This window comes from Perna viridis, chromosome 5 (genome assembly GCF_037379345.1).
Source record: "Perna viridis isolate PV_CMFRI_1.1 ecotype Kerala chromosome 5, ASM3737934v1, whole genome shotgun sequence".
Classification (NCBI taxonomy): domain Eukaryota; kingdom Metazoa; phylum Mollusca; class Bivalvia; order Mytilida; family Mytilidae; genus Perna; species Perna viridis.
Window position 1 is genome coordinate 18,755,077 of NC_142449.1, and position 12,257 is coordinate 18,767,333.

Genomic DNA, 12,257 nt, shown 5'->3' on the forward strand with positions numbered 1-12,257 from the left:
AAGAGTGAATAAATCATTGTCTTCAAGAATTGTTAAATAATTTTCAAATTGGAATTCTGTTTTAAATAACCTATAAATAACAACTTTAGGGGAATTTCGGATCATTCCCAAGGGAACTTAGAATTGTGATTGGTCTAAAAAAATTTTGATCCAATGGATCCCCCTTGTTTTTGAAAATTGGTTTTATGTTTCCGATCAGCCAGAGGTCGTGCATAATACCAGAATCAAAAATTAGATTAAAAAGCTTCTCGTATATTGGTAACATTATGTCGACAGTCGATTTAATATACTCATTTACAATGTTATCTTCGCCACATACCTTGTTAGTTTTCAGTTTAGAAATGCTGTCTTCTGATCTCATCGCGTGTTATGACTTCATTTATATTTTCACTTAAGTTATTCGCTTCAACATCTGGTATCATATGATCGAAACCGTTATTTTCTTGTTCATTATTCGATGGTGTATTTAGTGTTTTGAAAAATTCAAAAAGCTCTGCAATAGGAATATTTGGCTGTTTTTTGTCTCTCCCTTTGTTCAATAGTTTCCAGTATTTTTGGGGTCTGATGTTTTCAAATTTTCAAGCTTCTTTCTCATTTGCGAGCGGTACGTTTTACTGCATGTATCTAGAGTCTTTTTATATTTTTTTCGGATTCAAGAAATCTGGCTTTCAAGGAACGGGACAGTCGATTTTTAAAATTTCTTTTAAGTTTGCGGTAGTTTTGCCGCGCATGTCTACATTCAGTACTAAACCATAGTTTGTTTTTGGCTAATGGTGATTCATGGACCTTCTAATTCTGAATTATTCTAGTGCCAAAAGTCTCTCTTGCACTAGTTTGAAAGCAAAACCTATTCTGTTAACCATTTCGTTTATTGCACTTTTGTTTACATTATTTGGTTGTGACGAGACAAGATAATTTTCTATTTTGTAATTAGAATTATTTAGAACATTCAGGTGGAATATAAATATTTCCAATTAAAATATCATCGTTCAATTTAGTAAGATTTGACAAAATGTTAAAGCACATGACAAATTGTGATTGAGTTTCAGTAACTTCTATGTATTTGTCTAAATATTGTTTGCATGCCAAAGCTATACCACCAGATTTTTTTTTAAATCGTTTTTTTTTTCATCTTAACAATATATTCCGAAATTTCTATAGAATCAAGATCATCGGTTTTTTGTTTTGTTTTTGTTTTTGTTTTTGTTGTTGTTGTTCTTTTTGTAAAGCAAAGGATGTGGTTCGTCGTATAAACAACTATATGAAAATATTTTTTTACTGTCCTGGCATCAGGTGCGGATCCAAGGACCCCTTAAATCGGTAAGAAAAGAAATCACAAGTTTCACCCCATAATATTTTTTGCCTTGCTTTGCACGGTATTTAATTCAATTTACGCCCCCCCCCAAACTGAAATCCTGGATCCGCCCCTGGGCATTAACATAAAAAGTGACTGACACTCTGAGTCTAAGAAAGTTAACTCGTAATCGAATTAAATGAATAGAGCATTACAAACAAAACAAAACAAAACAAAACAAAACAAAAAATAAAATAAAATAAAATAAAATAAAATAAAATAAAATAAACAAAAAAAAAAAAAAAAAAAAAAACATTAACAACTTATTAAGAATTTAAACGCAATAAAAAACTATTACCATACGACAAAGAAAATCTTCTATTCTATGGCTATTTATAGAGTATGCTTAATACCCAATTCTAAAAATAAACTAAATAAACATTCGTTTATATATTGTTCTCTTATAAAACTTTTGAATCCAAATACTTGGGTTCTATAGAATCAACAATATTTTAGAATTTGTAAAGGATCAAACGATAACTTTTTCTAGTTTTCTAGTAAATGACAGTAATGATAAATATGTCGGTGCGGAATTGTTTATCCGCGTTTGTTTTCAGCGTGCTAAATATTGACAGTACAATTGTCATAGCCGTAAATACACTATTTCACAACAGAAGAAGAATATACCTTCTTACTCTTATAAATCGTTGGATATGGCAGACTCACAAAATGGGGCCAGTGGTGGCAATGACAAAAGACCAAATACGGCAATACAATTAATGAAACAAATGGAGGAAAAGGTAAGTAAACAGAAGTAAGCTTAAGGCAGTGATAGTGACCAGTCCGAGAGAAACGTAATTAAGTAGGGATTCAGTATAATGGCAGGGTATTGTCTTACGTGTCGTTGTCAGTAGACTCTTGTTCTTCGTTGGATTATTGAGTACATTACATAAAGTTCCATAACACAAAAAGCAAAAAGAAGGTTTTCACTTTGTGTTAATTCTGGAGGCTAAACTCAAACAGGAAACAGAGCAAAACAACTACCATTTCATAAGGTAAATTTTTGTTATTTTTATAAATGCATGGATCTCCATGTTATTTTAAAAAAATCTAGGTTTTATGACCTGTGCTGTTGAAGGGCTGTCAAAAGACCAAATGGAGAAGACTGTCAACGAGATTTAGGTGTTATTGTTTCAAATGACTTGCATTCAGATCGTCATATTTCACATGCTGTGAAATAGCCAATCAACGTTGATGTATAATAAGACGATGTTTTACTAACTTAATATCTAAGAAAGTATCTATACTATATAAGTCAATTGTGCGTCTAAGCTTAGAATATGGATCAGCAACATGTTCACCAAATTAATTAAAGATATACTTTTTAAACTACTACTTTTGTTCAGAAAAACACTCAGCCGTAGTTCATGCTACGGAACAGGAGCGAATATATATATACAGTTTACAATGGAAACGAAATGAGTAGACGACAGACAATATTTTTAAATACACAAAAACAAAATACACTAATTCATTGTCACACAAATGTATTGAAATTCAAAAGTACATTTAGCCTTATCATCACCGGAAATTATATCACGTGGTTTGTATTTTACAACACGTTTATAAAAGAAAGTCAAACTCTCATATAGGTTTAGCGGATTAATGTGACAATATGTGTACTAGTATACAATTTAAAAAAATATATTTATATATGGGATTACTGTGTGCCTACAAAAGTTTTGCAACTTTTGCGATGAAGATAGAAAGGTTAGTCAATACATTTGTGTTACAATACATTATCATTCCATACAATTTATTAACATTCGGATTGGCTGTATAGTAACCTGGAATATACTTATTTCTAAGTTCGGTTACAAGATCATGATTGCACAAAGCAACATAATGAAACTCATCCCCCAGACCTGTTCGACATAAAGTGCAGACCCGTTCATGTTGTGGTGTTCCGTACCATCTTCCTGTTTCCATAGGAAATTTTATATTGCATGTTCGAAGTTTACATATAACTGTTCTGTGATATTTTTTGAGTCTCAGTAAGTATGGCTCGAGACGAAACTCAATTTTAAACTTCGAATAAAAATTTCCTCTGGACGAAACATCAATATCAGAATACCATTTCTGTATGAACTGGTCTTGTAAGATCTGTTTCACAAGAAGTTTAAGAAAATTGATATTAACATTCCCTTGTATATTCCAAATTTCACTATATCCAATATCATCAAAAATTGATTTTATGTAACATATCCATTTGAAAGATCGATCACCGTTTTCATACATATTGAACATAAGATTATACAATTTACCAGATAATTTATCTGTGTTATTTACAAGTTTAAACCAGAAACATATCATTTTAAGCTTGATGCTTATTTCAGTAGGATATCGTCCTAACTCTCCATACACCATAAAATTTGGAGTAGATGAACGGAGATTTAGGATTTTCTTGCAAAATTGAAGTTGAATTTTTTCTATATTTGACTTATTTTCAAAGCCCCATATTTCTGAAGAATAGGTTAAAATAGGGGCTACTAATGAGTCAAATAATTTCAATTGCAAATCTATGGGAATACTTATGTTATTTACCTTGTAATAAAGAGCATAAAGAGCTTTTTGTGCCTGCTCTACGAGTTTGTTTCTGGACTTATAAAAATTACCATTATAATTGAATATAAGACCCAGATATGTATACGAATCACATATTTCTATATTCTGCTCAAAAATATTAAAATGTACCCTTCTAGTAGATTTCCGCTTAGAAAAAATTATAATTTTTGTTTTTGAAACGTTCACAGTCAGCTTCCAAGTTGCACAATATTGTTCAAATACATCTAAAGCAGTTTGTAATTCCTCAGGTGTATCCACAAAAATTACAGTGTCATCTGCATATAGAAGTATAAACAATTTAATATAAAATCCTATATTTTCTAAACTTTTTGTATCTAGATATTGTAAACTTGAAATAGAGTTTTCGGTAAAAGCTCTTCCAGATCGTTTAGATACAAGGCAAACAGAAATGGTGAGAGTTTTTCCCCTTGACAGACCCCTATTTCACATGGGAAATATTCTGTTTTAAGTTCTCCCATTTTAACACATGATTTAATATTAGTGTACATGTTCAAAATGACATTAAACACTTTCCCACTAATATTATTTTTTAATAATTTTTGAAATAATCCAACTCTCCAAACTGTGTCAAAAGCTTTCCTGAAATCAATGAAAGCACAGTACAATTTTTTACCTGATGAAAGATATAGAGAAATGAGGGAGTGAAGAATAAATATATTGTCCTGTGCACTATAACCTTTCCTGAAACCACCTTGAGAGTCAGATATAAGTCGAAATTCATCAGACATCTTATTGAGTCTAGTGTTTATCACAGAGGTAAACACTTTACCCAAGTTGGATGTAAGACAAATTGCTCTATAATTATCTAAATCATCCCGATCACCTTTGTTTTTGTATATGGGTTTAATAATTCCAGACAACCAAGTATCAGGTATCAAGCCCGTATCTAAAACAATATAGAAGTAGGTACGAGACCACAATTAAATGCCCTTGGTTTTCCTTGTATATGAATATAGTTCCAACTTTGGTAGTAGGTACCTTCCACATTTTTTCATATGTTTACTGGAAACTTATTTGCTGAAGTTTTGCCTCTAATTGGTCGAAAATAGGTTAAATTACATGGGATTTTTTTTATTGATAAATTTCTGACTACAAGTTGTGATTTGGTTCATTGGAAGGAGGTCAAAATTTAGGACTTTTTACTCAGTTCATTTGTCATGTATACTCCATCTCCCAGTCATAATTATGTACTGTGAAAGTACTTTAATTCATGGATACCAATTTTTGTGGACTAGAGAAGATGCACAAGTTCTTGTATTCTTGAAATCGTGGTTTTAGTTTTCAGTATACACATCAATGGGAATCTCTTTTTCATTGGGAGCCAAATTTCGTGGTCTGCCTCAACCACAAAAACAACGAAAATTTGTACCCCAGGAAGAATAGTACTTTCACAGAATTAATTTTAGAAAATGACGGTAAAATTTTTTGTAGGTATCTTTAGGCCAGAGAATTTTTATTCAGTTTGCGCAGATGGAATTTTTTCACTCTGCTCAAATGTGTATATTGAAAATGCACTTGAAAATTAATTGTGGTCTCGTGCCTAATAAGGAGGTGGGCTGTAATTTGCTAGTGTTTTCTTGTAGTAATATGAAGTTTATTTTCAAGAATTCAGCAAATCTACATGGAATATGGAGTTTTTTGCCCTTTATTCTCTATTTTCTGAAATTTTAATAAAAAATATGATTTCTATTGGATTTTCCATGGAAATTGCACTCTTGCTATGGTGCTAGATATGAAATGTAGACCAGTGAGGAAAATATTGCACAGCTTTGAGTATTCTCCTCTAACTGTATAGTAGAAACATCAAATCAACAAAAAACATACTCTTTGAACAAGATTTAGGCAGAAATCTGATAATTTAGTGTATTTTTATGAAACCAGTTAATGCAATATGGCGAAATCAAGGGTTTTCGCAGCCTTGTCTTAGGATCAATAAAATCACAGATATGTGTTTTACTAGTCTGAATCTTTTGTATTTGCTAGCAAACAATAATAATAGTGTAACAAAGACCTCTTATATTTATTTCATTAACATTAAAGCATTTAGTGTAAGTCACTACATTTATGTACTGTGTGATGTCTGAAAAACACCTAATTTTAGAGTACCGCATACACTGTGAGGTTTCAAAAAAGACAATTCTTCTAGAAAAACTGGAAAAATACAGCTAACTGTCTGCTTAAGTACCCAATAAGCTTAGAACCTTACATTATTTTATGTTTGTTTCAGTTTTTTTATCACTCAAAGCCCAAATAAAGGCTAACTTTTAATATCGGACACAATTGCACTTCAGCAAGCTCTGTACAGGTCTGGTTTAAAATGATCTGAAGTGACATTTGTAGCTTTGAAACCACTTCTTATTGCTTTTAATGTACATGTGATGTGTGTAGACCACTTTAAGTTTGAAGTTGATCAATTTAAGTCACTGTCAGCATCATAAAATGAGTTTTCATATGTGTACCCCTGAAAGTGCATTGACCATGGCCACATGTATAAAAACACAATTTTTGGCCTGAAAGCAGCTAGAACTTGAGTAAATTCAACTTCATTGCATTGGATACACATAGTATGATGCAACCAATGTAAAAAATCACAAAAGTACTGCATTTAAAAAAAAAGTGGACATTTTAGATGGGCCCTATTTCCTTTGACCGCTGGACATACGAGTCATGCAATGTACCACTGATACTATTTTGGCTATTACTTTTACATTTTTCAACTAATCATGATGAAACTTTGTAGTTGAAGTAAAAAAAGGTTTATCTTGACATAAGTGCAATTTTTGTTCAAAGTGACCACATTTACCAGTCTAACAGGTCCCAGAGCACAATTAATTGCCCTTGGTTTTCCTTGTATACGAATATAGTTCCAACTTTGGTAGTAGGTACCTTCCACATTTTTTTCATATTTTTACTTATTTGCTGAAGTTTTGCCTCTAATTGGTAGAAAATAGGTAAAAATTACTTGGGATTTTTTTTTATTGATAAATTCTGACCAACATGTGATTTGGTTCAGTGGAAGAAGGTCAAAATTTAGGACTTTTAACTCAGTTCATTTGTCATGTTTACCCCATCTCCAGGACATATGTATGAAAATGATGGTAAAATTTTTTACAATTTATAAATAAAATCCTGTTTGTAGGTATCTTTAGGCCAGAGAAGTTTTTTTCAGTTTGCGCCAGTGGAATATTTTTAATCTGCTCAAATGTGTACATTGAAATGCACTTGAAAATTAATTGTGGTCTCGTGCCAGTATTAGAAAAGGTCCAAACAATTTGTTCCAAATTGTGTCTTTAAAACATAAAAGATGGGAACAAGATATATGTGAAACATACAAATATTTCCACAAGCTTTACAAAACCAAATTTAATGATTTCTACGGGTGTTTCTAGAAAAGCAGAGAATGCTTACCCTACCGGTGCACCTGGTCCATGCTCCCAGTTTTAAGTGGAGTCTGAGTTGCTCATTTACTTTTGTTACTTTGTATGTATGATTTTAGTTACTTTATGTTCTTTGTTGTGTATGTCTGTTTTCCATGTCTGGTCTTTGTCCCTGGATTACATTCTTTTGATTACCGCTATAACCTTGGTTCCCTTGATTACTCTTTCTTCAAAATGAATGAATTGAACACTTGAGGTCACAACTACAAGTTACCCAAACTCTTATCTAGAACTTCACTAACGGAGTTGTGAATAGTTGTAACTTTCTCTTCCTCCCCCCACTGTTTCCACTCCCCTTTTTTGCTAGTTTTAAAAGACGATTTAGGACAAAATAACAAAGTAAATTAAGAATCATTTTTATGGTATCCGAACTAAAGAACAAAAGGAAGGGTTTTTTAGGGGTTTAATTGGCTTTTACTTTACCTTTACCCATACCCTTACCTTTACCTTTACCTTTACCTTTACCTTTTAGGAATTAAGTACCCAAAAGAGCCAGGATAATAATGTTATTTAAAGTATAATGTGTTTAATTTCACAGATTCTTCGTCATTAAATGACCCACATTTTTCTTTGTTTTATCATTTCAGGGTGTCCAGCAAATGTATGCTGTGAACCCACTAACGTGGTGCCCTCATTTAGAGACGGTTGCTCCGTTACCCGAGAGAACAGCTGTTCTAGACACCAATGCACCATGTGAAAAATGTGGTGATACATCAGAAAACTGGATATGTTTAGTCTGCTACAGAGTAAGTTCCTTATTCCAACTGCAACTGAAAACTTGAAGGAATTGCTGGATTTGTTTAAGTACATGTATAGGTAATCCTCATCTATCCACATGTGTTACATCCAATTTAAAATCACAGAAAATACAGTAATTCAGCGACACACATTTGCCTTTTCACATTTTTAAAACATACTAGAAAAAAAGCTTTAATATTATGCTAAATAAGGCTTTGTAATAACCCAATGACATTTAAAAACATCATGTCTTGTTTTATATTTCATTACTTGATGTTAACATCCTAAAGCTATATATAGACCCTTTAAAAAAGCTATCCACAAGTTAATGTCATTTTGTAATTCAATGTCATATGTAAAAAAAAACATTGTGGACAGAACATATTTGTATCATCGACGAATGAAAATGCGCATCAAGAGCAGATCTAAGATTTCAGGATTTGGGCGTACATAGAGTTAAATGTCGAGTGTATCAAGGCAAGAACGTTTTGGGGCAAAGAATTTGTGAAAAATCAAGATTTCATGCTACATTCCCCCCATACTTACCACTACTCTACCAGTCATCCCCCAAAAGAATGGAAACCTCGGACGACACTGAGAAATGGAAAGCACTCTGCTGGCAAGGATTTTATTTTAAAAAAATCAACCATTGTGCTAGATACTCGTTGTACATAGAACTGTCTAATGCAAATTCCATGTATAACTAATAGCCACATATGTAAAAAAATTGAAACTTGCAGCTATCATAATTATTAGAATAAGAACAGTACGATAATACAAAGTATTTTAATGACAGAGATTTTTATGTAGATATTTGATATTTTTAGCTGAAGTTTTTGGTAGAATTCTGCATCCTCCATTGGCAAACAACTCTATTGTACCAGTATTACTTTTTTAATGCGTTTGTACCATCTTTTAGGTCTTCTGTAGTAGATTTGTCAATGAGCACATGGTTTTCCATGGAGTTGAGGAAAGTCATGTGATGTGTCTGAGCTATTCTGATTTGTCAGTTTGGTGTTATGGCTGTGATAACTATGTTGATCACCAGGTGAGATATGATAGTTTAGTATATCTTAAAAACTGCCCAAGTTTTAGCTTTCTTAATGTTAAAAATCATGTTCTATGTAGATGACTCCAATTGTAATGAAACTGATTTGTACAATCCTAGATGTACAATTTGTTTCAAGTTCTCTCTCCAGTTGTAGATACTTATTTTTATTCAATCTATCTGCTTACGCATATGTTATATATATGGCAACATCGTCTTTCTGTAGACGTTTTGTGTATGACTAATACTGCGAGTATTTAGTACAGATAAATAAATCTGTAAGCAATCATATTAACATATTAATTTTGTGAGTTATGTTCCTTACCATGTAAGGAACCGACACAAAGCAAAAACAAAGTTGAAGAAAAAAGTGAGACGGAAATAACAATCAACACACAGAAAACAAACAGAGACAATCAGAAATGATCCCTTAGCTAGCTATTGACAACTAGAAGTGAGGACTAAGTGAACCGGTAGGGGAAGCAACATCACTATTTTTTGTAACACTCGCCCAGTTGGTTATATCCAGTGTAATACAAAAAAATGTACCAAAAATTTAATAAATCTGTCATTAATGTTGATATGGACACATCACATAAATACACTAGATATTTTTGAGTGATGACTTATCTTGAGGTAATATACATGTAACTCTGTATCAAAAGCTTATTGAAAAAATGTTGACCTTGCACCAAAAAATGGAGGAAAAGTCATGTGTCTATGTGTCACAGATATACATGTATAAATAAAGGTTATTATAGTTGTTATCATATCTCAAGGATAAAGATGATTTTAATTTAATTTAATTTTGTTAACATTTTTAACAGATAATCAAGCCAGCAAAAAGTGCGGCCCACATGCATAAGTTTGGTGAAGCTCTATAGTAGAAATTGTTACTGTGATGTGTTATATTTCACTTATTTTCTTTGTTTATGGTATTTGAAATATGAGTCGTTATTATGCGCCATTTCTTAAACTTGGTAATGTGTTAAGGCAGTTTCATCTATTTGCACCATTCCTAAAGAAATATTTAATTCTTTTAGGAGTTGTAGATATTTGTGTTTTCCTATGTGACACATTGCTATGATTGGTTTTGTAATCTTTAAGCTCATGAAAAATTTATATTTATCTTCATATTTAGGAACTGTCAAATTATACACATATTTTATTTGCCACAACTAAAACATGTAATAAATCTTACAATATCGTTTTTGTATTATCGTTTTCTTTGACATACACATGTATAATATTAGTATCGTAAGAAATACATTTAGGATTGTACCTGTCTAACAGTTTGTCAGTCCGTCATGCGCGTTTTCCTGTCTTTTTCCTTAAAGCTTGTAGATATTTAAATGATTTTTGTATGTCATCATTTTGCCAATATGTTTGAAACGGTACTACGAGGTGCCATACTTAAAAGGATTGCTGGGATCGATTTTAAGGGTTGATACATGAACCAACCAAAGGGGACCAGAAACAAGCATTTTCCATACTTGCTTTGGATTGGTTTATGGCGCGATTTTTGTGGTCGGTTTAAGTTGCTCCCTTCGAAGGATTTATTAAAGAATACCGAGCGTCTACTGGGGTCAAAGATGCTACAATTTAAAGCCGAAAGACGACGTTCTTTTAAAGGTATTAGTCATAACAGATAGATAAAACAAACTTTAAATTGATGAAATGATCTTAAAAATAAATGGCCATTTTGTCGAAGTATGTTTGGGTGATGAAAGGCGAAAAATTACTCGTTTTTGCACTGTTTGGCAATATCTGAAAAAAAAAAAACATAATAGATTTTAAGGAACTTCCAATTGAAAAAAAATGATCCTGTTCATATAGCCGCAAAGGTCTTGATTGGACTGAAGTTGTATTATTACTTTCTTTTTAGAATTAATGCCCTTGACAGGCAAAAATTAACTTTTCTTCTCCTAAATCTTAAAACAATGAAAGGTGGATAGAAGATTTCCGTTTATGAAATGATTAGTCCAACGTATGATTCAACCGGATATCAGTAAGAAAAGACTCATATCAGGATTAATGCTCTTGTTGGTGAAAAATACCAGTTTTTTTGTAGTTTGTGTACGACTACAAAATAATTTCAATCGTAAAGTAGCGTCGTGCTGTCCTTGCCATTCGTGTCGTTGTCTTCGCCATCCGTAAACATTTAGCTTTCATATGCTGACTTGAATATGATCTGCCTTATCTTTATATAATTTTGCAACAACCTTTCAGACCACATAAGAAATGTTGGTTTTGATATTTGGGATTATTGCCTAAACCGTTTTGGAATAAGGAGCCAAATGGTGACTAAAACCAAGCTCTTAATCGAATTCAACTTTGAAACTTAATTTAGAGGCATATGGATGTCTATGATATTGTTTCATAATATTCTACACCAAAAAGGTCAGACTGGGGTGGATTTCCGGGGATAAGACTTTTAACGTTCAGCATCAAGGGCCCAAAAGGGGAAAAAGAAATCATTAACCTGTTTTTACTAACTTTGATATAATTAAACAGTTCTTTTGATAATTGTACCAAAAAGGCACCTTGCCACCGCAAGAAGACTGGGACTAAATTTGAGGGTTGTAAATTGAATCAGTTTGGGATAAGGGATCAGAAGGGAACTAGAAACATTTTTTTTCTGAAAACCTGACATACCATGAAACGGAGACTGTGATTGTTAAATGGTTGTGACTTGAACGAATAAGATTGAGAGGCAAGAAGCAAATATTTTCATTATGTCTGTCAAAAGCTCTTATTATGTATCTCATGCCTACTCTAAATAAAACTTACTTCTTATTTCTTTGTTTATTGATGTTGACAATTGTGACTTGAACTGATTAGGAATGAGGGACCATAATTGGGCCACTTTGATTCTGGTCAAATACTCATCCTTTGTCAAATGACTTAATGCACTGTATCAAGCTTGAAAGTTGTATCCATACCTGCATCAACTCTTTAAGTATTTGACTCCTGCGGTCGTATTAAGTCGAGAATAATTTTTGTTTTGTTTTGGCTCATATTTCCAGAACCGTTGTAGAAAGTAAAAGTATTTCTAGACCATTCGAAAAGAAAATATTTGTTTTATAAGTCAACA

The 12,257-nt window shown here is 32.3% G+C and overlaps 1 protein-coding gene across 1 annotated transcript; it reads left to right on the forward strand.

Annotated features, from left to right (window-relative positions):
* The first annotated feature begins 1,916 nt into the window (after positions 1 to 1,916).
* LOC148616382 (protein deacetylase HDAC6-like) lies at positions 1,917 to 11,959 on the forward strand. The gene is made up of 4 exons (XM_088583363.1): positions 1,917 to 2,094; positions 7,965 to 8,123; positions 9,035 to 9,163; positions 9,991 to 11,959. Exons 1-4 carry the CDS (start codon positions 2,008 to 2,010, stop codon positions 10,045 to 10,047), a joined length of 432 nt encoding a protein of 143 aa, XP_088439489.1. The 5' UTR covers positions 1,917 to 2,007; the 3' UTR covers positions 10,048 to 11,959.
* Positions 11,960 to 12,257: the final 298 nt, after the last annotated feature.